This window comes from Halichondria panicea, chromosome 1 (assembly GCF_963675165.1).
Source record: "Halichondria panicea chromosome 1, odHalPani1.1, whole genome shotgun sequence".
NCBI classification, from domain to species: domain Eukaryota; kingdom Metazoa; phylum Porifera; class Demospongiae; order Suberitida; family Halichondriidae; genus Halichondria; species Halichondria panicea.
This window is the reverse complement of record NC_087377.1, coordinates 12,059,249-12,086,816: the sequence shown is the minus strand read 5'-3', so window position 1 is coordinate 12,086,816 and position 27,568 is coordinate 12,059,249. Positions and strand designations below refer to the sequence as shown.

Genomic DNA, 27,568 nt, shown 5'->3' with positions numbered 1-27,568 from the left:
CTATGCTCTGTATCTTATGCACACACTGACCTATTAACATGAATTTCACCATCATAGTTGCTGCTCATGCATGTAATAACCACAAGAAAATTGCACGCAGATAGATAATTTAGTTCTCTGTAAATTGCAAAAGTGTGGTCTGAAGCCAAGATTGACTTGGTGTCATTTCAATTGGGACCATTTCCAGCTTCCTCAAGGTAACCCACACTTATTACTACTAAAAGAAACAGTATGAAATTTCCAATTATTTAAGCAAATTTCCAGTCATGTATGTTGTATATTTTCCGAGATATCGATGTACAAAGATGACATAAAAATACTATGTACACACAATTGTAAACACACACAAGAATGAGCAATGAATAATAATGATGTTTAAAAGCCATACATCACACATCAAATTTGTCACAGTATACAGAATCATCAGCAGTGTATATGGCCAGACTCAATGCGTTCCACGAAGGTTCTTGTGGACCCTGTCGTCTCTGTATGGAAACAGTAAAGAAATATACACACGTCCAAAAGTTGAGTGAGAATGAATATTCATTACTGTTAAAAGTGGAAAGTGTGTCTATAGACAAAAGTGCTTGTATTTGTTACAGTTGCTCAAAGCAAATAAAACGTAGCATAAGTAATAATCCCAACTTTCAACCGAGATGGAAACCAAAAATTGTCAAGGAGACGTTGAAATGTAGTATACATATTTGCAACGAAAAACTTTGTAAAACCACAAAACTTGCCTCAGTTGAAGAGATTGAGGAAGTGCTGCAACAAAAAGTAGCATGTTTTACAGTTGAGGATGACCAGGTGGCTGTTGGTCTCTGCCGTGATCACTACAACACATTGTACACTACCTTGCATCCTCCTCATAGACTACCATGCGAGTCCTGTAAAATTAAACCACATAAAGGACAACACTTTAACAGACACTGTACGTCACCAGATGTAGTGAACGCCTACTTGAGGGAAGTCATCAATTACCCCTCTGACTTATCTAGAGAAAGCATACTTTGCCTTTCATGTTATATGCATTTCAGCATGGGAATTCTTGAGACCTCCTCAGCACTATTGTCATTCTTACGTCTAGTGGGTTGTGCATATTTTAAGAAACACACATCGGCATTCGAACACCCTACACCAATTGCTCTGTACCAATCAATTGGTATTGTTAACCCACTTAAACACCATGAAGAATGGTTACAAGTAATCAGAAAGACTATCTGGCTAAGGGCAGATACAGAAAGCCATAATTTACCATCTATATACCGAAGCTCTGGCGTTACACTGGAAGAGATGCTTATGGGTACTTCAAATGTGGAACAGTGCAACACAAAATGACATGGACCTTCCAGGTACACACATTATACCCTGATACTTATGCATGTGCTCACCTTGTTAATTCCTATTTCAGCTCTCACTACACATGGATGGAAGCGAGAAAATGGAGAACTGGGGATTCAATGGGATTCTCCAGAAAACCTGACAAAGTCAAAGGAAAGAGTGGAATATGTATTATCCGGGTGCAAGTGCAAGACTGGTTGCACAAACAAACGATGCAAATGTTTCAAACAGGAAAGAAGGTGTGGGCCTGGCTGTAAGTGTGTAAACTGTATGAATACACAGAGTAATCACCTACTTGAAGAGGATGATGTACACGATCTTGTATTATCAGAGCAGTGCCATTCTAATTCTGAAGATGACTATGTTGAGACAGACTGTGAGGAAGATGAAGAAACAAACGAAATCATGAACGAAGTGTTTGGACCAGACAATGATAATGAAGATGTGTTTGTATATTAATGTATGTCAGCTATGTTTAATGAATACTACATGTCATTCACATTGGGGCCATTTCCAGCTTCCCTGGGATTATGCTTCAAAACTTATACAGTCTGTACTTAAGATACTAGACAACACATAAAACAAATTTCAGCGATGTATCAACTTTCAAAGTGCTACCAGGGCCAACCAAAGTTGATAAATGAATCTTCAAATGTTGGCCTAATACTATAGCACATTATTACTCGCAGGATAGTTGGTTTCTTGTTTTGACTTCAGTTATACATTATATAATACTCCTTTATTAGCTTACCATTACTTCTCAGTCTCATCTGTGGCCCAAACTCCTGTAGAACATCAGCAAACATGGGCAGCGAAAGCGTTCTTTGGCATTGCAAATTTATGAACTCCGCCCATTGTAATTAATTTTACAGGAAGTTGTGCAGTGGCGATACCACTGAGTAAGCCCCAGTCGCTCCATATATGGCCATTGAGGGTTCCGTGTGTGGCAAAGAGAAGGCTTGTTTTTGACTAACAAGGTAAGCTAAGCTACTTTAAGAGCATCACTGCATGCATTAATCATTTGTATTTTGTTTGTAGCCTGTATAATTATGTACCTTGGCACTATAATTATTTTATCGACCAACACAGCTTTGATATAGACTTGCAAGCCGTCACTGTTGCAGGCGAACAGTAGACTGGTCAAACTCCGTGTTGAGACTCGTGTTGCACAGTCAGCATATCAGAAAGTATTTTAAGTGGCTGCGGTTTTCGTGACGTCAGTATACTGCATGTGATACGTAGAATTTTCTATAGCGAAACGTCACTATCATTGATCTTGTGGTAACCACATGCGGTTAGTTGCCACAAATATCGTGGCAAACGTTACACGAGTCTCAACACGGAGTTTGACCAGTCTACTGTTCGCCTGCAACAGTGATGGTTTGCGAGTCTAGCTTTGATATAGATCTAGCTAGATCTACCTAGTATAGATTTATTCCTTTACAGCACGAGAGTGTGGAGACTGTAGGGGTTGGTAGATTATGCTCGAGATATTGCTATTCTTTTATGCTCAAGTTAACAAGCCTATTACAAATTGCCTATTACCGTATATCTTCTAATTGATCGGACACTTTTAATTACCCCGGACACTCTTTTGGGAAATTTTTGTTGTTCTAATAATTAATTAATAATAATTATTACAAATATCCGGACAATACCTTGAAAAGTGGACAATACCTTGAAAAGTTGAGTTGACATTCATAGACGGCAAGTAAGACTTAGAGTGGTGCAGTTAGATAACTTTGAGTAGCTAGTTTTAGATAGCTATAGTGCAACTATTCAGTCGCACACTGGTCTATTAAACTTAGCTAGCTCGCATGCAGCTGCTTGCTTGTTCTAATTATTCCGGACACTTCGCATGCTCTATAAAAATCTGTTCCAATTATACCTGGACAATTTTCTTATTTTTTGCTGTCTGATAAATTAGAAGATATACGGTATATACTTTCACAAATCGCCTATTATTCCCACATTATTCCTCTAAAGCACAACATAGGCCCCTGTCGTTGCACATATAACATCAAACTAGCTACATGACTCTATCTATTAACACTATAATATGGAATGCCAAGAATATTAACTACCATGCAGTATAACACTTCCATTAGGCCTACATAATAGTTATACACTGTTTTGGAGGTGTCTATGGGATTTAGAAGCCCAAAGGGGATAACTATGATAATTCCCTCTGATATTTCCCCAGACATGTTTGGTACAAGATTATAAGTGGATAAGATCTACATGGAAAGTACATGGGAAGTACACGGGAAGCAGGTATACTATGGGACTTAGTATACAGTAGAACCTCGATTATCCAGACACCTTGGTTCCAGAAGCAGGCCGGATAAGTGAATATGCCGGATAATCGAATACACCTTGATCCACCCACTTTATTGATAAACAGCAGTGCCACATGGTTGTATGCGCATGCGGAGAAGATAAGCAGGCATGTCTCCATGGTAACAGCTGCAACACGCATGCGCGTTTGAGGGACACGCCTATTTTCTGATCTGATAACAAGAAAACTGCCAAGCCGGATAATCAAGGTTCCGGATAATGGAGGGCCGGATAATCGAGGTTCTACTGTACCTGTAAATTTACTTAGTATACCTAGTATTCCGTTGTCAAATAATTGTATTGTAGTCAAGCGGTTTGCGCATGTGCACTAGTATCTAAATGAGTTAGACACTGTTTTGTCGGTGTCCGTGTGATTTAGAAGCCCTCAGCCACTTTAGTACCCTCGTTATGCTCGGGATACTAAATCAGTGCCTTTGGGCTTCTAAATCCCATAGACACCTCCAAAACAGTGTCTAACTATTATTTAGTGCTGATCACATGATCTCCAGCCAATCAGCTTATCTGAAAGTAGTCAGGTGACCATGGATTAAATAACTTAATCCACACTTAAGTGTGCTTTAAGTTGGTTTGTTAATGCACACTTTTTATCAAACAATCATAATATAAGCAGATTGAATCTGAATGTCATCATAATTATAATAATAATACAAGCAGATTGAATATGTACACAAGCAAAGCTGAAAAGTATTAGAAAGTTGAATGTTATTGTTTCGACTTGTTTCATGTGTACCGAATTGCTGACTTGACCATAGCATCGCTTTTTCGTCTGGAGAAATAGGCTCAGCTTGCTTCGAAGATGTACATACCTGTACCTAAGCCAGATCCATATAATCGTTTCATCAAAGGTGCTTCGAATATCATAGCTTTCCAAAAGAGCAAACCAGATACTCATTGCCATATAGTTTGCGCACAAAGTTTCCCATCCAGTAAGCCAGATTAGCTGGAGGCATATCCAGTAGTGGGATCGGGACTGTTGGTCAGCAGGAGAAATAAGTCCAGAACATGCCCAGTCAGTCCAGATAGCTTTAGATCGTATCTCCTTCTCCTTTGCATCAGTTACTGGATCTGCAAACCTACTAAAACTTGCTATTACGTCTAGCTAGCTAGCTAGCCACCAGCAACTGATTTAAAATGTAGCTAGATCTAGCTGCCACGAGGCTAGAGCTCACGTGACAGCACTAAATCCTTTAAAACACACCTAGCCAAGTCACGTGTTTTAATGCTGGTGCACTCGGATGGCCTCTCGGTTACGTAATGCACTCGGCTGCGCCTCGAGCACTACATTAACCTTGAGGCCATCCTCGGCACGCAGATTAAAACACTTAATCTTGGCTAGGTGTGTTCTAAATAATACGTAGATGACATACTACAGTCTGTAGCTATACTACAAAGTCAAGGCACTTGATAAGAGAGTCTCAAGCTAGCTAGAGCTAGTGCAGTGCAAGTGCTAGTTCCCGGGAGCCTTAGCACCACTCTGCCTTAATTGGCACTGCACACTGTACACGTGTCTGCTCGATCCAGCTCTGTGGTTATCCCTTTTCTGGTCAAATTGTTGTAAATTATACAACAACAAGCTGGGAGGGAGCGTGCTATCAACTTGTGAATGTTGCATTCTGTGGTAGATTGGATAGTATCATGAATGCGATTATCCTTCGAAGTTCTGCTGAGCTGTTCAATTAGGACACTTGAAAAAAGGTTTAAAACCAGCTATACAGCATGTAGGACTGAGTAGTATCCATTGGTAGACCCTCTGGACTATCTTGGTAGCCATAGAATATTTTTGAAGAGGAAGCAGCAAGCCATTTGTGTACACAGGCACTTTACAAGTGGACACAAGCACTTACAAATAGTCTCACATACTTCCATCGTGTCTTAGTTCATTGTATTTCCTGTTTAATAAATATAATTATGATCGTAACACAAACCCAAGACAATACAATTGAAGCTTAAAATTTGAACCACATGCACACTCTCTATGACAATTAAAAGCATTGCACACCTGGCAGTTTGTTTGCATCTGAGCCCAACCCACCAAATTAGCATGCTGGTATCTATATTTCCCTTACCTGCAGCCAGTCCCGCACAAAAGGCAACACAACTGCCACAGTGGACCAACATCAGGTCACCTACGCCTCTGTGGGTGTTGATGCCATCAGGAAATAAGCAGCCAAAGCAGCCACTTTTCCAGCCAGCCCAACAAGTGAGTCTGTTTAGATTAATGCTTGATTCATTGCAATAATTATGTGTCGGTGCGTATGCCCACAACATGCAGCAATACGTATGTTATCCGCTGGACTGTGTTTGTGTGTCTGTCAATAGTCAATCAAGTGCAGTGAAAATTAAGAAGTACACCTAAGTACCTCACGTTTTCTTGGATTTCAATTTGTATATAGATTTGCTTTATTCTTGAATTATAATGCCATTGCAGCCTTTTCAGAATACTGCATAGCAAAACTTCTCCATAGATCAAAGTGTTGCTACTCTACTTATATACTATAGTTAGTTTTGCACTAGAACGCTATACATATAGCTATTGGTGTAGCTATAGACAAAAGTGAGAAAAGAGCTGCAAAAAGTTGCACCATTTCATGAGAGCAGCAGCCATTAATTATGGACTTTAACATTTAAACTTCGAGGTATCCCACTTAGCAACAATCATTCGATTAATTCCTACTCAGTTTGCGCCATTCACTGCATCAAATGTGATAATTATGTGTATGTATAACTAGTAGCTTCATGCCGTAAAGCTTTGGCACAGATATCAGCACCCGCGATGCTTTCATGATAGTTGTACAAATTAAATGTACTATAATAGTGCGTCCGTTCCTATCTACATAGCAATCGAGTTGTAAGTTTTCCCCATTCCTCTTTAAGAAAAAGTGTCAGGCTGAAGTTAGTGTGCTGGTATAGTTTTGATTAAGAAACTTGTATCTTGTCTTTAGAGTAGCTAGGTCTTTTAGTTGTATCAGGAGTGCAAACATTAAATAGGTGAAGCCACCAGAGGACATAGGACAAGCAGGAGTAATAGAGAGCTGTAATTACATTCCATTCAGTGGGCCTATAGGTTTAATCAAGTCTTATATAATAATTAGACTATTACTCCTGCATGTCATACCTCCTCTGTGAAGCCACCACACTCATAATTAGGCCTTGCCCAAATGGTCAATTAGTTATGTGCAGAAGCCACACTCTTGGTTTTTAATTGGCCTTCCTTGCCCAATTATGGTAAATTAGTGGTGTAGTAGATTTCCTATAATACCAGAGAAAATAATCCTGACAAAGTATTAAAAGTCATACACAGAGCTATAGCTAGCTCTTGTCAGCTTTCATTCTGTTCAATTAACGATTGTCATCCACACTGTTGCAGGCTGTGGGTCTTTTGTTAACATAGCAGGCTAAGGGTAACTATCACAATACTGTCAGAGGGGCTAGAAACCTTCAATGAAACTTTCTATCTACAGTGCAACAACCAAAGAGAGTAGAACTTTTGATTTTTTACGTTTTTGTGAATATCTTCTAAACTAAATGTGATTGGATCAATTTGAGTGTATAGGCACTGAAAGGTAATGATGTACTTGCACAACAAATTTCAGATCTTTACTCAAACATATAACATGCCTAACATATTTTCATATTTTCAATGTACACATAATTATTCTAGCAGCCATTTTGGAATGATGATGTCCTATGATGTAACAGGTGGTGGTCCAATGGAAGCGCCAATAGTTAAACTTTCAGTACCTGCACTCAAATCGATCCAATCACATTTTGTTTAGAAGATATTCACAAAAACGTAAAAAATCAAAAGTTCTACTCTCTTTAGTACCACTGTAGTGCACTTATTTGCAAAACACACTTGACACAATGCCAACTGTCAATATAATGATTGTTGTTATTGAGCAATTTATAATAATACTATTATAAATTGGTACTGTAGCATGTATCTCTATAGGTGGGCAAATACATGTTGGTTCCTGTTACAAATGCAGTTAGTATATGACATGTTACGTTTGACTATGAAGTGAAGTAGTCTGGTTGTTTATAAATGCATGCATGCATGTGTAACTGTTACTGTACACACACGTTGTTTGCTAGTGCATGATGCCTGTAACAGTTGTTGTCACTTTTCAGGGATAGTTATTATAAGAAGAAGGATTGTCTGTTTGTGGTAGTTGGGTTAGCTTATCTTCAGTGATAAGGTTTCTCTAAGAACACTTCAACTATAGGTGTTGTTAGACTCTGCTGTAAACACTTTAAGTGTATTCCTTGGCCTATGAGGGGGAAAGACATTCACGAGAAAAAGTTGATTTATTTCCTCCTTTCTTAATACAAAACAGTATGCACTGCGTGCACCAGTACATCAGTGAGAACACACACATTACAATTAATACTACATGCATGTACCCATTCAGAGTATGGAGAACTAGGTTTAAATGTTTTCAGGCTATGTTATATCATTGGAATACTCCTGTATTTAGCCTAAGGAGCCTAAGGAGGAGTCTGGCCTCGAGACTAATTTAGCCTCACTCCTACATTGCCTAGTAGCCCTTGCGAACTCTGACATCATTGGAGATCCACCCCATTTTTAATTATTCATTAACAGGAAATGCAATAAACCTCTACATTTGTATAGAAGAGATCTATTTTCTGGCTTCTTCAAGTTCCTTAATTGATGATAAGGATCCATTCATCAAGCCATCAGATGACCTCTGTTTCCATTAATTATAAGCTCCTCTTCTATAATGACTGTGTGGTTCTGAGTATGCTAAGTACAGTCCTAGCTATAATAGAAACATTCTCTACAGCTGGTCTAGAACTTAATGCCAGTAAGACCAAGCTCCTGGTTGTCACCCGTCGAAAAGAATCTCCATCAATTCAACTATCTGCAAATGGCACTTATATTATAATAATACAATCTGTGTTATATCTGGGAGTTACACTCTCCAAGGACCTGTCTTTTTCAGTCCACATCCACAATGTCTGTCTCAAAGCGAAGAGTCAGCCGAGACTCCTCCATAGGCTGTTCCACAAGGCATCTCCCACTGCATGCTTTAAATCAGCTGTATACAAATCATTAGTATTCCCTATTCTGGACTATACTGTTCCACTCTGTGGGACCCTTGCTATGAGATCCAGGTCAAACGACTAGAATCTGTGCAAAAATTTGCTGCAAGAGTATAGTATCAAAGAGATGGCCCACAATCAATTGTTGGGATGGGAGCACCTTTCTCTGAGACGAAAGAAACAAAAAGTCCTTCTGTGCCACCGAATTTTGAGGGGTAGTTCTCAAATAGTGTCACCCCCCCGTCCTTCCCCTCAGCTAAGGTACACAAACAGTCAACCACTTTTTTGTCCACTGTTCACGTGGTCACTTGTTCTCTTTCTTTGTAAGTGTAGTTCCTTTTTATGAAGTTCTAGTATTATGTCATTCTCCTTAAAAGTCGTCTTAAGAAATCGGCCTCTCCTTTTTTCAGATGTTGTAACGTTATTATTAATATTTTTAATGCTCTGTCATTATGAATTGTTATTACTGTGTTTCGTACTTGCAAAATTATATACTTTAGTTCGTAAGGGCGACCTTTGTATTAGCCTTCTATTTGGTTTTTCTACTTTTGTGTATAGAACTTTTAAGTAAAGATGACAAATTAAAGAACGTTTTGTACACAATGTCCATAATTATGATGCTTACCCGGGCTATTAGGGGACATGATAATGATGTTTTAGGGGGGCTCTGAATGTCTTCAGTGGTCATAATTCATGAAACATTGTTTCCCGCGTATTGCGCAAAGCTTTTTGTACCAATGTAAAATGTCACGTGACGCTACTTCCGATCCCTCTCCTCTTTATCCCTTTACCGTTAAATTGTTGTAAATATCAACTTTAATGTTGATATTGGATTGTGTGGTAGATTGGAGAGTGTCATGAATGCGATTATCCTTTGAAGTTTTGCTGAGCTGACACTTGAAACTGGATTGGCTATGGAAGCACTAGCTACATGTATATATGACTTTGTACTCTTTTTTTCTTTCTTGGTGATTATTCTCCTATAGCCTGTTCAGCCATTGTCTGTAGCTACTGCTCCTATATCTACACCACCTTTAAAGATATGCTACGTTATACTTTTTCCAGACACTCATCTTTTGTGTGTCCTACTGTATCCCTTTATCGATCAAATTGAAAGTTTAGACCAGCTACAGCTTTTAAAGGCCACACATACTTCCATCGAGGCAGCAGCAAGGCATAATCGACTGGTTAGTGTGTGTACGTGTGTGCACAACCATTGACCCACGCCCATTTTCTAAGCCAAGTCTTCATTGGGGGGGGGGGGGGGGGCGGCGATCAAATCAAGCTAAGTTGGTGGGTTGAGCTAACCACAAATTCAAACTAAAGTGATGACCCTTTTCGATCCCCACGGTGCAGCCAAGCCTTTGCTTGAGCAATTTGATTGCTAAGCAGCAGCTCACAAAGTTAGGACATTAGAGACACATTTTATGTAGGGAAACTTGGAGTGCTGTATGAGATAAGACAGAGAATGTATAGTGGTCATCCACAACTTGGTGATCTGTACAGAACACAAAGGATTCACACTCCATACTATAACAGGATTGCAACATACAACCACAGCCAGCTAGGTCCCATAATACAGTGCAGCTAGTATTTTCAGAGGTTTCTGGCGGGGGCTTTCATACTAGTAGTGTTGTTTTCACACGGTCAGCTAGTGAACATAGAGCACGACTATTCTCCACATACAATGAATGAGCTGAGCAAACAATTTAATCTTGACAGTACACCTCAAATTATCAGCACAGTTGGGTTGGACAATCATTCTTATGTGTGTTAAAACACACATAAGATTTATTATTGCTTCTGAGGTAAGGCCACCTCTTTAAAGAAAACTACTTATGATTAGAAAAAATGTGCATATTCAAGCTTTGAAGTGTGTAGTATGGCTTCTTAGCTGGATAGTAACCCTGGGAGTGATTAGTGGCTTCTGCAAGTCACTAATTGTCCTGGCTGCCTGGCAATTAGTGACTTGCCTCAGCCACTACACTCTCTCAGGTTTACTATCCAGCTAAGAAACCTACTACACATGGTCTAACTAATACTCAAAGTTCTTGTAGCTTATGTAACAGCTAGGGTTTCACAATGTTGTGTGGCCTCTATTAATCAGATTATGGGATACACATTTAAAAATTTGGTTTGAAACAACTAGTACTGTATAGCGGGTAATTTTCGTCGGTGCAAATTTTTCATACAAACTACCCATTTGTATTCGTACAGGTCAGGATGGTGACGTTGAACATAATTATGAGCAATTTCGCAGTTTTAATTTTGTAACCACTGATACGAACATTTCCACCATGCGAAAATAACCCGCTATTGGCAGAAATTATGCTCTATAAAGCATATACATGTAGGTAATGGTAAAAGAAAAACAACTTATGATCAGAGTGTTTCCAGAGTGTATTCTTGTAGCTTATGTAACAACTAGGGTTTCACAATGTTGTGTGGCCAGATTATGGGATACACGTTAAAATTTGGTTAAAATTTGGTTTGAAACAACTGGTATACTGTATAGCGGATAATTTTTGTTGGTTCAAATGTTCATACAAACTACCATTTGTATTCGTACAGGTCAGGATGGTGACGTTGAACAAAATTTCATTTTGTAACCACTGATACGAAAATTTCCACCATACGACAATAGCCTGCTATATACCCACTATAAGGTAATTGGCAGAAATTATGCTCTATGAAGAATATAGGTGGCCGAGTCACCAACATTTTAGTGAATTTTGCAGGATTCGTAAATAAGAAACCATAATTATGATACATGGGGCTATCACGAGGAGCAACTGGCAAAGGAACTCCTAAGGCTGGTGAGTATGCAGTCACTACATTAGATATGGCATGCGGTAGATCCAGTGGTAATGAGTAAGTGGGACTGTATACAAGCCATGCAAGCTATTCAAGCTATTCATTCTAACAACATTTACGTAAACAGGCAAACATGAATCTTCCTTCGTTTCATTTTAATGCATTTATTGACTTATTACTACCCCTCCCCATATGCAGTTCGACCCTAATTGTTGTCTCACTTAATGTTTTTAGTGTAGTGGGTCTTTACCGTCTGTTTGGATCATGCAAAGTGATTGTTGCTTATTATTCTTAAGCCTTTACCAAATCTACCCACCCTGAGGTACGACACGCGTGCCTCGATGAGGCTAATTACCTCTGCAATAACGTTGAGCGTGGGCGGATAATCAAGGCGTGGTTACGCCCACGTTCCTAATACAGATTGTGTTTATTGATTGACTGATGCTTACCATTTACAAACACCTATATACAATTATTATCGTTTGTGGATATGATAGAGAGGTTTTTCTTTTGTTCGGAGGTTATAGTTTAAAGGTTTTTTAAGGGGCCTTTATACTTGTAGTGTTGTTTTCACACGGTCAGCCAGTGAAAAAAGAGCACGACTATTCTCCACATACAATGAAAAGGTAATAATGAGCTGAGCAAATTTTACAATCTTGAAAACACACCTCAAATTATCCGCTCAGTCTACAGTCTGTACAGTGTCTCACCACAGGCCTCGGTGACGCTGGTGAGAGCAGCAGCTGTCCCTTGTCTAACTGAGGGTATGCTGTCCCCAAGGTTGGCAAAGAACAGTTCATCCAGCCACGATCTGAGGAGAGTGGGGGAACACCAACAGCCAGCCATGCAGCCAGTCAGTCATTACTCTATAATGAAGTACAGTACAATTGATCGGAGCACAAAATTAAACAAATTTATGCCCTCAAATAAAAGTTCCTGTTACGTTTGCGTTGCAGGTTTTTATGGAGCCAGAAAAACGCAAACTAAACGGTAGCGTATTATTCATAAATGCACCGTAATTACGTATAATTATTGTTCTATGGAGAAATTGCTGAGGTAGCAATATTATTCTGTATTTAGCTAGCTAGTAACTTTACTAGTGTGTGTCCAGGGGCACATGAGCACATGAAAAGCAACGGGGAGACTGCAGAATTAACTCAATATATGCAAGGCTGGAAGAAGATGAAAAAGTTGGCAGTAACAAATCAACTCAATGTTCTACTCAAGCCCTGATGGGCCTCCAGCTCCAGAAACTTTCAGCACTGCAGATTTGACAATGTTTTTGTCTATAGAATCAAAAACCACTAGGTGTATGTTTACTGCACAAAACTCACCCTGAAGTACGGCCACTCGCTACTCCGTTTACCGGCCAGTGCTTGGCTGTCCCAAACAAGGTTTTCAATGTAATTTTATACGTGTATTACGGCCGGATATGACGTTTTGGGTGTGGTTTAGCAAATACACTTAATTAAATAGAGAACAGCATCATCCTTCATTATCCTCGAGACAAGAACCGCAAAATTAGTCATTAGATTCGAGGTAAGGTCGTTTTTAAGCCGCGGCTATTTTCTGAGATACAGCCACCTCGCTATTCCGGCCAAGCTGCATGGTCCCAAGGGTGACCGGATTAACGAGAGTCTACTGTAGGTGTAGTACCATCATATCCATACACTATAATGTTATAGTATTTAATGGTGTATATCTGGTATTTCCATGCTGAGGTGTATTCTATGCTCTGAAGAAAATGAGTTTTGTGGTCACTCATTTTCCCGCTACAGCCGGATTGACCAGCCCAAAGCCCCCAAAACATGTACTTAAACCACCTCTTTATTACAGTCACTGTTAGTCTAGAGGTTCGATCCACTGTGTCAAACATTGAGACATGTATACCCACCTGTTATATCCCCTCCCCCTGCAGCTTACAAGGGAATTCCTGGTCCACCTCCCCTCAGAGGGAAGACAACCACACCTACCCACACTGCTACAAGCCATTGGTAATGATTATGTCCATAAAATAATGGTTGTAGGTTGTATGACCCTTTATCAGCCTTTAATTGTTGTCTCACTGAATGTTTATTGTCTAGCAGATCTTTACCGGCTGTGTTTTGGCTCAGTGTGATTATTACTTGTCGACTGTATTAGTCTTCACCAAAAGTGTTGACTGGATTTTTCAATTCTTAGATTTGCCATTTCATCGCCTACTTTGAGTGGTTTCATAAGATACACGTACATTAGCTCATGGACTTGGCTGGTCAAAGAGTGCTATATCTCTAAACTGACCAATTCCTCGATCATCATAGAGTCTCCTGAGTAACAACATGCACTGCTCATGATTAAGTAGTACAGCTCAGTAATCCAACCCCCCTCCCGGCCTGTACTGTTAATTTGAGGTGTACTAGCTGTTGATGTTGTCAAGAGTTATTGTTGGCTCATTGTTTTCTCTTGTATGTGGAGAAAAATCACGCTCATTATTCTGACTATGCGAAAACAATTTACACTACACATCCTCATTAATTAAGACTGTATTATTTTTTCGTTGTATGCTGCATGTTATTTTGTCACACTACTTGCAAAATAAAAGTGATGTGCTAGTTACCGTATAGCGCGAAATTTCGAGGGGCTTAATTTTCGCGGATTTCGTGGGTTAGAATTCTACACGAAAATTAAGTCCACGAAAATTTTTCTTTAATTAGAATTACCTGCTATCATGCAAATATTTAAAGGCGTGGCTTCCGGTAAGCAGTCATTCCGCGAACATTGTGCAACGAAATGGCTTTTAGAGGCCAATCCACGAAATATAAGTGCCTCGAAAATTTCGCGCTATACAGTATGTTGTTAGTTTAATCATACTACCCACTCTTATTTTCTCCACTAGATTCATGTCGAAATGATATTTATGCTGGTTGCTTGACGAAAGTGATTGACTAATAGATAAAGAGTTACTCTGGACGACCAACATGAAGGGAGCTGGCTAATCATCTCAGTAAGACTGGAGAGGAGCAACTTGCAAAGGAACTACGAGAGTGCAGGTGAGTATGCAATGGGTGCACATGATAATAGGGTTGATTGAATTGTAGTAGTGAAACACTCTCAATCTAATAGTTGTAGTCCTCTACCAAAGCTGTATATATCACTTATTGTATAGTGGATCTTTACCGTCTCTTTTGGATCAGAGTGATTGTTGCTTATTCGTTCTGAAGTCTTTACCAAAATCTACCCACCCTAGTACAGAATGTGTTTATTGGTTGGCTGATCCTTACCATTTGCAAGTCCTGTGTACTTTTTGCTTATTGACCTTACCACTTGATACATGGCTTGCAGAATGTAACAATGGATGATAGTTGTGGGTGATCACTATACATTCCTTGTCTTTTCTCCATACTCAAACGTTTCTGTCTCTAACCTTGTAAGCTGCTGCTTGGCAATCAATACTGTTGTACTGTGTAATTGCATGTGACTATAATACTCTATCATCTACATGTAACTACCGTATATATTTTGAGGCACTAAAATGTGTGTATACTGTACTGAGTGTGTGTACTGTACTGAGTGTGTGTACTGAGTGTGTGTATACTAAGCTATAGTGTGTGTACTGAATGTGTGTACTGAATGTGTGCAGGTACTAAATGTGTGTTTGATGTTACTCTAACACTTTCTCTCTCTTTCTCTGTCCATAGTTGCCAGTGTTTGCCAAATCACTGGGTAAGAGATGTTCAAAAGACACCTCAAGCTGTTCCTGCATGGGCTCCGTCTTCTAAGGACTGGTGAGTTATTAGGAGAAGTAGAAGTCATTATTTATCTTTACAAATATCATATATACATGTGGGTTTGCTCCAACGTGCATGTCCTTTACCATTAAAGTAGGTACACAAAAGAGCTCCAGTTAATTACATGTACCCCCCTCCACCACAGAGCAATGTTTAATCGTAGCGGCGATAGATGACAGCATAGTACAAGAAACTGAATTCTGTTCTTTAACTTTCAAGCCACAGTATTTTTGGACTTTATTATCCCAGCTCAGGAGCAGCAACCTTAAAAATCCGGGACATTTCAGGTAAAATAATAGCAATTTCCGGACGGGACACAGGACAGAGCCTCCAAATCCCAAGACAGTTGTCACCTATGACATTGAATTTGTGTATAAGCTATAATTACAGGTATAAAAAACCATGCACCCACAAGCAATAGTGAAAGCACAACAATCCAGATAGCTAGCCCAGAATCCCCATGCAGTTATGATTATCTTATCATGCATGCATGGTTAACCTCATTGCAAACCAGAACTACTCCAACTAAGTGGCTATTTGCAGTAACCGACTTCACGCTATAGATTGAGTCATGTGGCCATGAAATTATAGTTTGATGTTACTTGTGCGACGACATGATATGGGGTCAATGGCATGTTGTGTTTTAGAGGAATAATGTGGGAATAATAGGCGATTTGAAAAGGTTGTTTAAATAACTTGAGCATAAAAGAATAGCATAATAGGAAATATCTCGAGCATATAATCTATACCAACCCCTATATACACACAAACACAGCATTGTGCCGGACACAGATTATTGTTGATAACTTCAGCTTTCCCTAAGGATTTGTTAGCAAACTTTGCTATTCAAAATCCACTCTGATCTTCATAGTCAGCTTCAATCTGACGCCTCAATTCACTTGGATCAGCCATTTAATAAATTAGCCATGTCGAAAAAGGGTGTGACACCTCCTGGGGCTTTCTTAGAGCAAGGCCTATTGTTTCCAATATAAAGTGGTCCTCTGTAGTGCACTGCAGAGGTTTAAAGATACTAGCTACACTGTATTATGGGACCTAACTGGTTGTGGTTGTATTTTGCAAACCTGTTACAGTTTAGCTAGTATGAAGTGTATCACCTTAATTCCAAAAGTTTTGTGTTCTGTAACATATCACCAAGTTGTGGGTGACCACTAACTACCGTATTATATGCTAGAATGTTTTGCAAGCATGCATCAAACATTTGCGAACTTTGCGATGGTTGATCAATCCGCAACAATAAATCCGCAAAACCTAAATAAATACACACAATCCTTGCCAGAACGCAATAGTTAGGGTCAAATTTTCTGCTGATTTGGCTCATTCGCAAAGGGTTTTCACCAGCAAAATATTCTAGTAATACAGTACCATGCATGGGTGACCACTACATTATCTCTATCTTTACTTCACTTCTACAGCACTCAAAGTTTATCTATCTCTTTCTCTAACCTTGTAAGCTGCTGCTTCGTAATCAATACTGTTGTACATTGAGCGCTTAAAGCTCTTTCGACTGTTTTACTACCTGAACCAGCTGTTTAAAAGATGCAATACACTTTGATAAGAAGCAAATTAAATAAATTATATTTGTTCTTCCCCCTCCTTCCTCAGCTCCTCTGGTATTGATCCTGGACCGGGTGTATTTGAGATGGTGCATCGTGTCCATGACAACCCAGACCAGCAGATGTACTCGTGTGGTTCACTGGCCCCAAAAATGAGGAGGGGAGGATGTATGGACTCACACTATCACAAGCTGGGAGAGCTGTGGGAGAAGAGTGAAGAGTGAGGGTGTGAGATGTGTGTGGATATGCTATATGATTGAGGGTGTAGTGGGGTATGGGATAAAGGTATGTTGATGTTGTAGATTAGGTGTACTGATCATGTGTGTGATATATAAGGGGTCACTTACTTTTGTAGATATGCATGTGGTATACACAAGGATCCAAGTGTCTAAGTGTTGAGTACAGCTTGTGAATGTGTAAATTGAGGCAAGATATGAAAGTAGCTCTCCAGTTGCTTTAGTGATTGATAGCTAGCTAGTGTATGGTTTGAAATTTCTTAGACACCAGTGCTTCACTGAAATACAGAGGAGGCTGGACATGCGTCATCATTGTTAATGCTTATCGTCTCTAGCAGATCTTTACCATCTGTTTTTTGTTATTACTTGTCCACCCTTAAAGTCTTTACCAAAAGTGGTGAGTGGATCTTTCAATTTTTAGATTTGCTTTTTCATTGCCTACTTTGAGTGGTTTCATTACGTGTACCTTCAGTAGCTCATAGACTTGGCTGGTCAAAGATGGTATATCCTCTAAACTGACCAATTCCTCATCATAGAGTCTCCTGACTAACAGCACTGCACATGATTAGTGTCTGTACTGATAATTTACTATATATTTGTTGATGTTGTCAAGATTGTTACTTGTTTGCTCATAATTGTTTTTGTATGTGGAGAAAAGACGTGCTCATTATTCTAACGCGAAAACAACTTACACTACACATACCTATTAAGAAACTTTTGACTGTATTATGGAACCTAACTGGCTGTATGTGGTTTCATTTGATTCAATTGGTCTTGACCAGCTACGAGCTAGATTGGAGGTGAGTACATAGATGTGTACTCAGCTCTACATTATCTGGCGGGTATATTTAAGACACTTCACTAATGTCTTGGAGCTCAAACCATTGAGCATATTGAGTTTAGTGAGGCGAGTTTTGTAGTCTGTTGTTCTGGTGTAGCCTCCTAGGATAAACTTGGTTGCCCTTCGTTGGACGGACCATAGATAAACGAAAATAGTATAATTGTATGATCACTGCAAGACGTTATTGGGGGCAACTAGTTTGGCATCATCTGCACAAGTTTCAAAGTTAATTTTTCTGGTAGATCATTGATATAGACTAAGAAAAGCATAGGCCCCAAGATGCTTCCTTAACTTGAGGAACACCAGATACATGCAAAACTCGTAGAGGGGAGGAAGCTCTTCTACCAATTGCCATGAAGTGTTGTCTATTAGTGTGTTTGAACCATGTCTATAGTTGACCAGTGATACCTAGCCTCCATGTGAAATATGAGACGTTTTATTACGTCATTACAATGACATCACTGCATTCGCTAGTGCTTTCACTTTCTAGATACAATTTACATGAGCATATTTTGTGTATGTCAGCCTCCATGGTTATGAGGGAGTTCCTCCCAGAGACCAGCCAACCAGTAATGATTATGTACATTGCATGACCCTTTATCATTTATGTCCACCAAATAATGGTTATAGATTGCATGACCCTTTATCAGAGCTAAATCCCTGTCTCACTTGATGTTTATTGTGTAGTGGATCTTTACCACCTGTTTTGTCTCATTGCAGCTGCTTGATTGACTATTAATGGATGATGAAGAGTTAATTACTCTGGAAGACCAATTAATTAACCTAGAGGAGCTGGCAGACCATGTAAGATAGGATCAACTGCATGGCAAAGGAACTCCTGAGGCTAGTGAGTATGTATAATTATAGTCAGTATACATTTTGGGATTAGAAGCAATTCAATTACTGTTCTTCCTCCCCATTCCTCAGCTCCTCTGATATTGATCCTGGACCGGCTGTATTTGGCGTGGTGCATCGTATTTATGACAACCCAGACCAGCAGATGTACTGGTGTGGTTCACTGGCCCCCAAAATGAGGAAGGGAGGATGTATGGACTCACACTATCACAAGCCGGGAGAGCTGTGGGAGAAAAATGAGGGGTGAGGGTGTGAGATGTGTGTGGATATGCTATGTGATTGAGGGTGTAGTGGGGTATGGGATAAAGGTATGTTGATGTTGTGTAGATTAGGTGTACTGATCATGTACAAAGATGTGTTTGATAAGGTACTTTGTACATGTGCATGTGGTATAAATGTGGTGGTCACTAGCTAGTGGATCCAAGGGTTGAGTACAGCTTGTGAATGTGTTGTGTGATGTAAATTGAGGCAGTTTTACTAATCTTGTACCCCCCTCTCCAGTTTCATTATTGTGCTTGGAGAGCTGAGTGGTGTGAGTGGGTGTGGTGACCGAGTGTCGTCCCTCCTCCCCCTCTGTGCTGAGACACTATAACACAGACACTACCCTCAACACATCAACCTCCTGGAGACACTGCTCAAACTGGTGAGATGAGTAAGATATATGAAAGTAGCTCTCCAGTTTCTTTAGGGATAGTGTATGGGTTGAAATTTCTTAGACACCAGTTCTTCGCTAAAACAGATTAATGTCCTCAAAAGTTGACACTGTAAGAAGTGCATTCCACAGAACATGTAATGCTTGTACAGTATTTGTGTTGTATTATGTGTTGTGACTATATGGTATCTTGAGTGCATGTGTTCAATGTTGCTCTAACACTTTCTCTCTCGATCTCTGTCCACAGTTGCCAGTGTTTGCCAAGTCGCTGGGTAAGAGAGTGTTCAAGAGACACCTCGAGCTGTTCCTGAACTCTATCCTGGTAAGTTGTTAGGAATGTGTAGAAGCCATAATTATGCTCCAAAACACTTTGTGTCCTCCTTGTTTCCTACAACTATTTCAAACCGTATAGAGGGTATATTTCGAGGGTATAAAAATGTTCGTGGTTTTCGCCGCGGATTAGGCATGAACCGCAAACGTTTATAACCGTGAATTTAATATTGCATGCAGGCGTGCATGCTGCAAAAAATGCGCTATTCCACGAAAATTAAATCCGCAAAAATCTTTCTAAAGGCATATCCGCAAAAATTTATACCCTCGAAATATACCCGCTATACCGTATTGATAATGTACATTGTAGATCTGCATACTCTACTTATTACCCGAGGTGCGCGTGGGCAGCCATAGGTATAGTAGTACGTTGGTTTCTTTGTCTGTTTGTCTGTAATATGTGAGTCTACTCACCTAGATGCCATAGCACTGTGTCTACAGCATGGATAGCCTCCACACAGAAGTTAATAGTGGAAGATTTCGATGTTACAGTTTTGTTGTAGAATAAAAGCGAGAAGCTTGAACTTGCGCGTTGCAACTAGCTAACTGCATGCGGCCTTTTTTCGAGATACCCTACGTATTTACAGCTGAAGTGATCCTGTACCAGGAACAGTGGAAAAGGGTCACTACAATAGAAAGCTAAAACTGTGACTGGTTTGTTGATTCTCTGTTAGCTGACTCTGCATGGGGATCCTACTCCAGCAGCCATACTTCTCTAAGACTCCAGGCTTCTTTACTGTGATTCTAGACTAGGACCTAGTCCACAGTGCATATCTTATGTACCACTAAAACTCTGTTCTCAAATGTTTCAGCATGCATGCCTCCGGCCAGTCTGGTTTGTTTTATTGCTCCTGAGTTGCTAGACATACATTACTACATGCACTGCATTATACCACTCTTCTGGTTTCTTTATAATCATGTTACCAACCGAGGGTTTGCACTTCAATGCTCTAGTTTACATGTCTCCCTCCCCCCTCACACACACACACACCTATACCATGCAGGAGTGCCTATACAGAGCAGTGACAATGCCTGGTACAGCCTGCTGGAGTGGACTAGCTGTCTCACCCTGTAACAACACCATCCAACGTGAATCTTTGCGTAATGGCAGACTGTCTACATGTGTGTAGCTTATACAAGTACATTGCAATTGCTTATTTTTCTTATGTACTGATGCACTTCCTTTTCACTGTATATAGGTTGACAGAACAGTAACTGAATAATGTGTACTCGTTTCTTTGTTGATTATTAATGAATGTGCTATAATTATTATTGTCAAACAAATCATTATTAATCTATAGATGAAACACTAGCTACATAATACTGGCTAGAAAATAATAATAATATATAGTATTAATAGCACGAAGTTTCACCGTCCTAATGGTCCGTACGCCTGGTTAGTGTTCAGCTCAATCTCCTCTTTGGGTGACACCTCCTCATAAACAGGACCAACTGGTGTAGTAGGTTCTACAACAGATAATGCTGTTTTTCTTGTGTAGTACACTGCCTTCTTACGCGTGAATGAATACATCACTAAGAGTCCAGCGAGAAATCCAAGGATAGTAGACGCGATGAAAGTAATAGTAACACCGATGGCAAGAGTTACACCAGTTGATAGGGTGGTAGCATCTGTCACAGTCGGAGCTGTGGAGGATTGGCATAGGGATAACAACTATAGAGCACTAGTATATCACAACCAGAGTACTGTGTTGTTATACAAATTATGTCATTATGTGACAGGCTCTGGGAAAACCGCAGAATTTAATGTATCATGGAAACCTATTGCAGCAATTCACGAATTAAGGTCTATTTATAGTCATGCAGAAGACAACCAGAATAATGATTTACAGCAAAACTAAGAGAGTCAGCAAAGAAGCCTTCCAAAACAACTACGATATCCAGGTGAGTAGACTCAGAATACGTAAACAGACAACTGACTACTATACCCGCTGGCCGCGGCACGGCCTCGGGTAACAAGAGATTTCTAAAACCCATGTTCGCCTACGAGGCTCGGGTTAATTACCCTCACCTTCAGTTGGTGACACACACACGATGGTGTCAAGCCCAGTGCTCCAGACTCCAGCATTATTGCAAGTGATGGTGTTGGGTCCAGTCAGTGAGAGTCCACTGTCACACTGGTAAGTCAGCACTGTTCCCTCCAACACTGTCTTATTCAACCTCTCACAGTTCACTATAGTTCCGTTGGAGGACTCCTTGGGTACTGTGCAATTAGCTGCATATATAAAGAAGTAAAGTTTAAAAACAAGAAATGGAATTGGCTGCCTCACCTGGCCTCTCCTTGCACACCAATTCAAGCTCCCAGGATTCTCCACCCACTCTCCCCTACCCCCCACATTAGTGCACGTGCTGGTCCTCACATCAAGGGGGAACAGTCCATCGTCAGAGTGATAGGTGACTTCTGAACCCAGTGAGAAGGGTGGTGTCCCACCACTGACATCCACACTGCCATTGCATGGATGGTGCAGCAGGAGAGCCACAGGTGAGATCTGAGAAAAGATTATAGTATACAGTCATGACAGTGAATATACCTATACCTCAGAGACAGGCGTATGTGGCGGGGTCAGGTGACCATCGTCCATTACTCTCACAGGTTGCTGATACCGTCTCTCCATTGCAAGTGAAGCTTAGTGTTGATCCTACTAGTGCAGGCAGTGGTGGAGCACCAACAATGGTAACTCTGTTCGCGTGGTGGGTTAGAAGGGCAGGTAACTGCATTAAATTAAATGTACAGTGAAGCTAGTACGTGTAATATCTAACCAATAAAAGGAATTTTCACCATCACATCACTGCTCGATCCTGCACAGTTGACAGCTCTGATTGTCACATTGTAGGGAGTGTTGTAGGAGACGGTTATCTGTGCTGAGGTGGTCGGTGACCCGGAGAGAGGTGTTGGGGAGATGGTGAGGACGTAGCTGACAGACACACCACCAGTAGAGGAGGGAGGGTCCCACTCCAGAGTGATAATAGAGGAACTGATTTGGTTTTGTTGTGAAGCCACCATTTGAGCTGATGGAGAAGTGGGTGGCTCTGTAAGAGATCAGTTGTACTCAATTAAAACTATTATATAATTATATATGTCTCACCTCCAACAATGATCGTTAGGGATTCTGTTGCTTGTCCAATACAACGCACAACGGTGCCGTTCAGCAAGGACAGCTCAGTGACTGTGGTGAGGGTAGAGGTGAGGCTATTACTACTAAACTCAGTTCTAGCTGCTTGAAACATGAAACCTTCTACCCCTATAGGTACTAGCTCAGTAGTAGCAGAAGACACCACTTGTGTCAACTGCGCAGTAACCACGCCAGGTGGAGGATCCACTTCCCATAAAAGTGAACTTCTATTAACAGAGCAGGTGAATACCACTGAGATAGTGGGGCAGGCCAAGCCATCACCAGCGCTAGACATCAAAGCAGAATCTGCATACGCATTTAATTAAACTGCATGTTTTCATATTTCTCACTGTATTCTTACTTGCACTTGCCGTTTTGTACAGGCTTTGAAGTATCAAGGCCATCTTAATCTAAAATTCAACCATGTTAATGTTGTGGTCGAGTCAATAGCAGCTTTTGTGGTCGGGAGCGTGCTGTCAACTTGTCAATGTTGATATTGGTTTCTGTGGTAGATCTAGATTGGATAGTGTCATGAATGCAATTCAGTATCCTTTAAAGTTTAGATCCTCGGAAGGAGAATAGAACAACACAGCTTAGGCTTAGAATGACTTACCTATGCATGTAAACATTTAGTCACTTCAGCCACTCCCCGAGTCTCCCTGTTGCTTCCTCAACCAACTTGCTATTCTGGCCAAGCTGCACTGTACCAAGATTAACGAGAGTCAGCAGATCAATACTGTAATGAAAGTGTTGGAATAGCATACTAATACATACCTCTTATTATATGTGTACCCTCTAATACGTTTTGAGCGAAGCAAAACATGGCGAGAGGCATTAGCACAGCACAGCTTACACCACTCGTTACTATAATTGTTTTTCTTACAAATACTTTATGTACTGTGATTTATATTTGCTAGAAATCTGGACAAGTCTGACAGAACAGTAACATGCAGTAACTGTTGTATAAGTAATGTACCTTAATTGTTAAATAATTATGCGAACAGATGCAGTGCTATATGTATTGTTTACATTGTCTCAATGCATAATAATGAAAGTTGCAAAGAATATACTGAAAGCTAGGTGTAATGTACATACTACCACACACCAGGCATAATATTATTATAATAACTGTCAAGTTTTGGTTCATAGGCATAAAGAAACACACCACTTTATTCTATTTCAGTCTGATTGAGGAAGTCAGAAAAACCACATTATAATAACGACAGGTTTTACAGCAAAAAATAACCTGTATAATTATAGGGATATATAAATGTAATTGCATGAGACAATCTATGATTAGCATTAGGCATTAATTATATATTAAACTATAGCGAGTCTATATAATATAGGTCCATAAACAAACGAAATGCCAGAATGATCGTAATTAACTTATTGTATTAAAATTAAGAGTGAACGACTGTCACAGTCCTAATGGTCCGTACGCCTGGTTTGTGTTGAGTTCAATGTCCTCTTTGGGTGACACCTCCTCATAAACAGGACCAACTGGTGCAGTGGACGCTGCGTTAGCTTGTCCTTCAGTTGCCGGGAAGTACACTGCCTTCTTACGAGAGAAAAGATGCATCACTAGGAGTCCAGTGAGGAATCCAATGACTAGAGTGACAATGAAAGTGATGACCACACTGATAGCGACAGTTGCAGAAGTGGAGAACAAGGGAGCGATAGTAGAAACTGTACATGTGAAATGAGATAGTAGATAGTATCAAGGGCGTATACAGAGAAGAGGGCATGCAACTCACTATGTATCCTACGTACTCATCCGACTTCGTATCAGAGACCGGATATGCTAAAAATAGAATCCAGTATACGGACGTGAACAAGTGGGCGGTGTTGTTTACGGAGTTATAATTATGGGCGTGTACATCAGAGCTGCCTAGCTAGCTAGCTAACAGTGCAGTATTATTTTAGAGAAGTGTCATGACCAGTCCTAGTCCAGCCAGGTCCAAGACAACCCCTTCGAGCATGAAGTTGAGTGCTGGGCGCATTGTTAAGAAGTACCAGAGACTCAGGAAGACAGATTATTGTACCTAGGTTTCATCTTCTTGGAGTTGCAACTGTTGGATGGTTTGCCTTTGCCTTTGACACTGCTAGTACAAGCCATACTGCTGCTGAGAACTAGTTTTACTATGCTGCAATCGAGCTAGCTAGCTGGCACAGATATAAAAAATACTTTGATTTACCTTGTGCGGTCAAAGGTTACGCGTGGGCGTTTTTGTGGGCAGTTCTAAAAATAGCTCAATACGAAGTCGGATGATTCTGAGAATGGGGCGAGTTGCATGCCCTCTTCTCTGTATACGCCCTTGATAGTATACAATAATATTACAAAGCTTATCACCTTCAGTCATAAGTACACACACGATTGCCTCAGGCTCAGTACTCCAGACTCTAGCATTAGTGCAAGTGATGGTGTTGGGTCCAGTCAGTGAGAATCCATTGTCACACCGGTAAGTCAGCACTGTTCCCTCCGACACTGTCTCGTTCAACCTCTCATAGTCCACTATAGCACCGTTGCACGGCTCAGCAGGTGCAGTGCAGTTGACTATATATAGGGACGGTCAGAAAATAACTGTGAGTATACATCTTTGTATCTCATCAGCTCAACATGAGCACCCAATGACCTGCCATATTGCAGAATACTAAGAAATGTGGAACAAAGGCGGTACAATTGTACACATGCAGTCACACAAACTATTTTTTGACAAGCTTCTAAACAGCTACATTTCACCTGGCCTCTCCCTGCACACCAAGCTCCCAGGATTCTCCACCCACTCTCCCCTACCCTCCACATCAGTGCATGTGCTGGTCCTCACATTAGGGGGGAACAGTCCCTCATCACAGTGGAAGGTGACCTCTGAATCCAGTGAGAAGGGTGGTGTCCCTCCACTGATGTCCACACTGCCTCTGGATGGTGCAGCTGGAGAGCCACAGGTGACTGGGGGATCTAATGCATGAGATCAACATTCCTTTTAGAGAGTTAATTGCCCATGTATGATACCTGTAACTGGGGTGCCACAGTCGAAGGTCCCAGGGTCAGGAGACCACCCACTACTGCCACAGGTTGAGGTTATCACTTCATTGGGTCCACCGCAAGTGAAGGTGAGCATGGATCCACCAATAGTGACAGAAGGTGTGTTGGTGATGGTCACACCAGCAGCAGTAGACAGTGTGGGGCACAAAACTGAGAAAGAGTACAATATATACATGGGTTATAATTATGGAATGGCTTACTAAGATCCACAATTAGACTTTCTTGACTCATTCCAGCACAGTTGACAGCTCTGGTGGTTACATTGTAAGGAATGTTATATAGGACAGTGATCTGTGCAGAGGTTGTCTCCACGGTGACTGGTGACTCGGAGAGAGGTGTTGGGGAGATGGTGAGGACATACATGACGGACACACCACCAGTAGAGGAGGGAGGGTCCCAATTCAGAGAAATATTAGAGGAACTGGGTTGATTTAAAGTGGAGGATACTCGTGGGTTGAGTGGAGGAGAGGGTGGATCTATGGGTGTATTATAATCAGTGATACTTGTTCCACAATGTTATATTCCGAACAAAGAACTCACCAGCCACAGTGATGGTGAGAGGACCCTCTTGTGAGCTCACTCCGTCACACTCCACCATAATACCCTCCACAATGGAGGCCTCAGACAGTGAGGTGAGAGTCGCAGTGAGCATTCCTCCACTGGAGTCAGTGAGAACACCACGGAATGCTGGATTACCTTGTGTCTCACCAGTGTTGCTGGTAGACAATGATATGCTAAACAAAGATACTCGGCCTTGAATGGCCGTCCATCGTATGACACTACCAGGTAGAGTGCAGGTGAAAGTGACAGTGTCATTAGGACAGGCCACAGGGGGGGTGGATGTCAGAGTGGCTGCAAAAAAATGTGTGTTCCAGTGAACATGCGTGTATGTATATGTATTATAACTTACCTGCAGCAAAAGAAAACAGCTGGATGCTGATAAAAAGAACTGTCTGTACTTGCATTGCAGGAGCTAGCTAGCTGATACATCAACAACAAGTTTATTGATCACCTATGATTGAACACACCCTCTATTGAGGAAGTCAGAAAAACCACAAGTCACGTTATTGAAGTCAATGTACGCAAGTATAAACAAAATCAATGCCAGAACAACAAGTGTTACAAGCTGTGCTGGGCTAATGCTTTCGCCATGATTTACTTTCGCTTAATTAAGAAGAGGTATAATTAGTTTGCTTTGTAAAATCATGTAATTGTTGTTGTTGTTTGCAATTGAACGAACACACATTTAATATAGAAGAGCAGCACAGAAGTCTACATCTGTATGGGTTGATGAATGATCTTCAAGAATAGAACTGAATCATAATTATGTAGATCTACGTATACAATGTAGAAGTTTTAATAAGTATTTTGCGTTTCGCTCAATGAATTCGAAAAGGTGTGTATCTGAAATGAGGTCAGAGTTCACAAGGGCTTGTTTCTGGAAGTACATGCATGCAGCTTTCAGCTCTTTTTCTGACTCTTGTATAGCAAATAGCTATAGCGCCACTTGTGCAGCGGTCTCAGTGACTGTTTGCAGTGATAAGCCGGTGGTTAGTAAC

At 40.6% G+C, this 27,568-nt stretch overlaps 2 protein-coding genes and 1 long non-coding RNA gene across 15 annotated transcripts; 1 reads left to right on the top strand and 2 right to left on the bottom strand.

The window, feature by feature from the left end:
• Positions 1-257: 257 nt before the first annotated feature.
• On the bottom strand, positions 258-2,249 carry LOC135350322 (uncharacterized). Of its 2 annotated transcripts, XR_010399111.1 has the most exons (5): positions 2,093-2,249; positions 1,637-1,715; positions 1,392-1,479; positions 741-887; positions 258-485 (listed from the first exon to the last, which is right to left on the bottom strand). It is a non-coding gene; the product is annotated as an uncharacterized LOC135350322 (long non-coding RNA). The 2 variants fall into 2 exon arrangements; XR_010399110.1 differs by having other exon boundaries at positions 258-887.
• On the top strand, positions 2,193-21,101 carry LOC135350037 (uncharacterized). 8 transcript variants are annotated; one of them, XM_064548742.1, is made up of 14 exons: positions 2,224-2,318; positions 3,545-3,615; positions 5,772-5,899; positions 11,335-11,579; positions 13,496-13,571; positions 14,453-14,606; positions 15,255-15,341; positions 15,490-15,631; positions 16,968-17,138; positions 18,716-18,842; positions 18,923-19,093; positions 19,352-19,493; positions 19,750-19,824; positions 20,837-21,101. In XM_064548742.1, the coding sequence occupies exons 7-10, from the start codon at positions 15,287-15,289 to the stop codon at positions 18,732-18,734; spliced, it is 387 nt and encodes a 128-aa protein (XP_064404812.1). In that variant the 5' UTR covers positions 2,224-2,318; positions 3,545-3,615; positions 5,772-5,899; positions 11,335-11,579; positions 13,496-13,571; positions 14,453-14,606; positions 15,255-15,286; the 3' UTR covers positions 18,735-18,842; positions 18,923-19,093; positions 19,352-19,493; positions 19,750-19,824; positions 20,837-21,101. The 8 variants fall into 8 exon arrangements, 6 of the variants coding, with proteins under 6 accessions (XP_064404803.1, XP_064404812.1, XP_064404844.1 ...); XR_010399073.1 differs by lacking the exons at positions 3,545-3,615; positions 15,490-15,631 and having other exon boundaries at positions 2,193-2,318; positions 11,335-11,429; positions 11,502-11,579; XR_010399074.1 differs by lacking the exons at positions 3,545-3,615; positions 15,490-15,631 and having other exon boundaries at positions 2,193-2,318; positions 11,335-11,429; positions 11,490-11,579.
• Positions 21,057-27,052, bottom strand: LOC135348685 (uncharacterized). 5 transcript variants are annotated; one of them, XR_010398805.1, is made up of 14 exons: positions 26,920-27,052; positions 26,550-26,861; positions 26,210-26,485; positions 25,977-26,159; positions 25,707-25,922; positions 25,317-25,520; positions 23,577-23,699; positions 23,325-23,477; positions 22,937-23,269; positions 22,611-22,880; positions 22,388-22,562; positions 22,121-22,339; positions 21,862-22,065; positions 21,058-21,476 (listed from the first exon to the last, which is right to left on the bottom strand). XR_010398805.1 is itself a non-coding variant. In XM_064546977.1 (7 exons), exons 1-7 carry the CDS (start codon positions 26,972-26,974, stop codon positions 24,384-24,386), a joined length of 1,515 nt encoding a protein of 504 aa, XP_064403047.1. In that variant the 5' UTR covers positions 26,975-27,052; the 3' UTR covers positions 24,076-24,383. The 5 variants fall into 5 exon arrangements, 1 of the variants encoding a protein (XP_064403047.1); XR_010398804.1 differs by having other exon boundaries at positions 21,057-21,476; positions 23,325-23,699; XR_010398807.1 differs by having other exon boundaries at positions 21,057-21,476; positions 22,388-22,530; positions 23,325-23,699.
• Between the last annotated feature and the right edge of the window lie 516 nt (positions 27,053-27,568).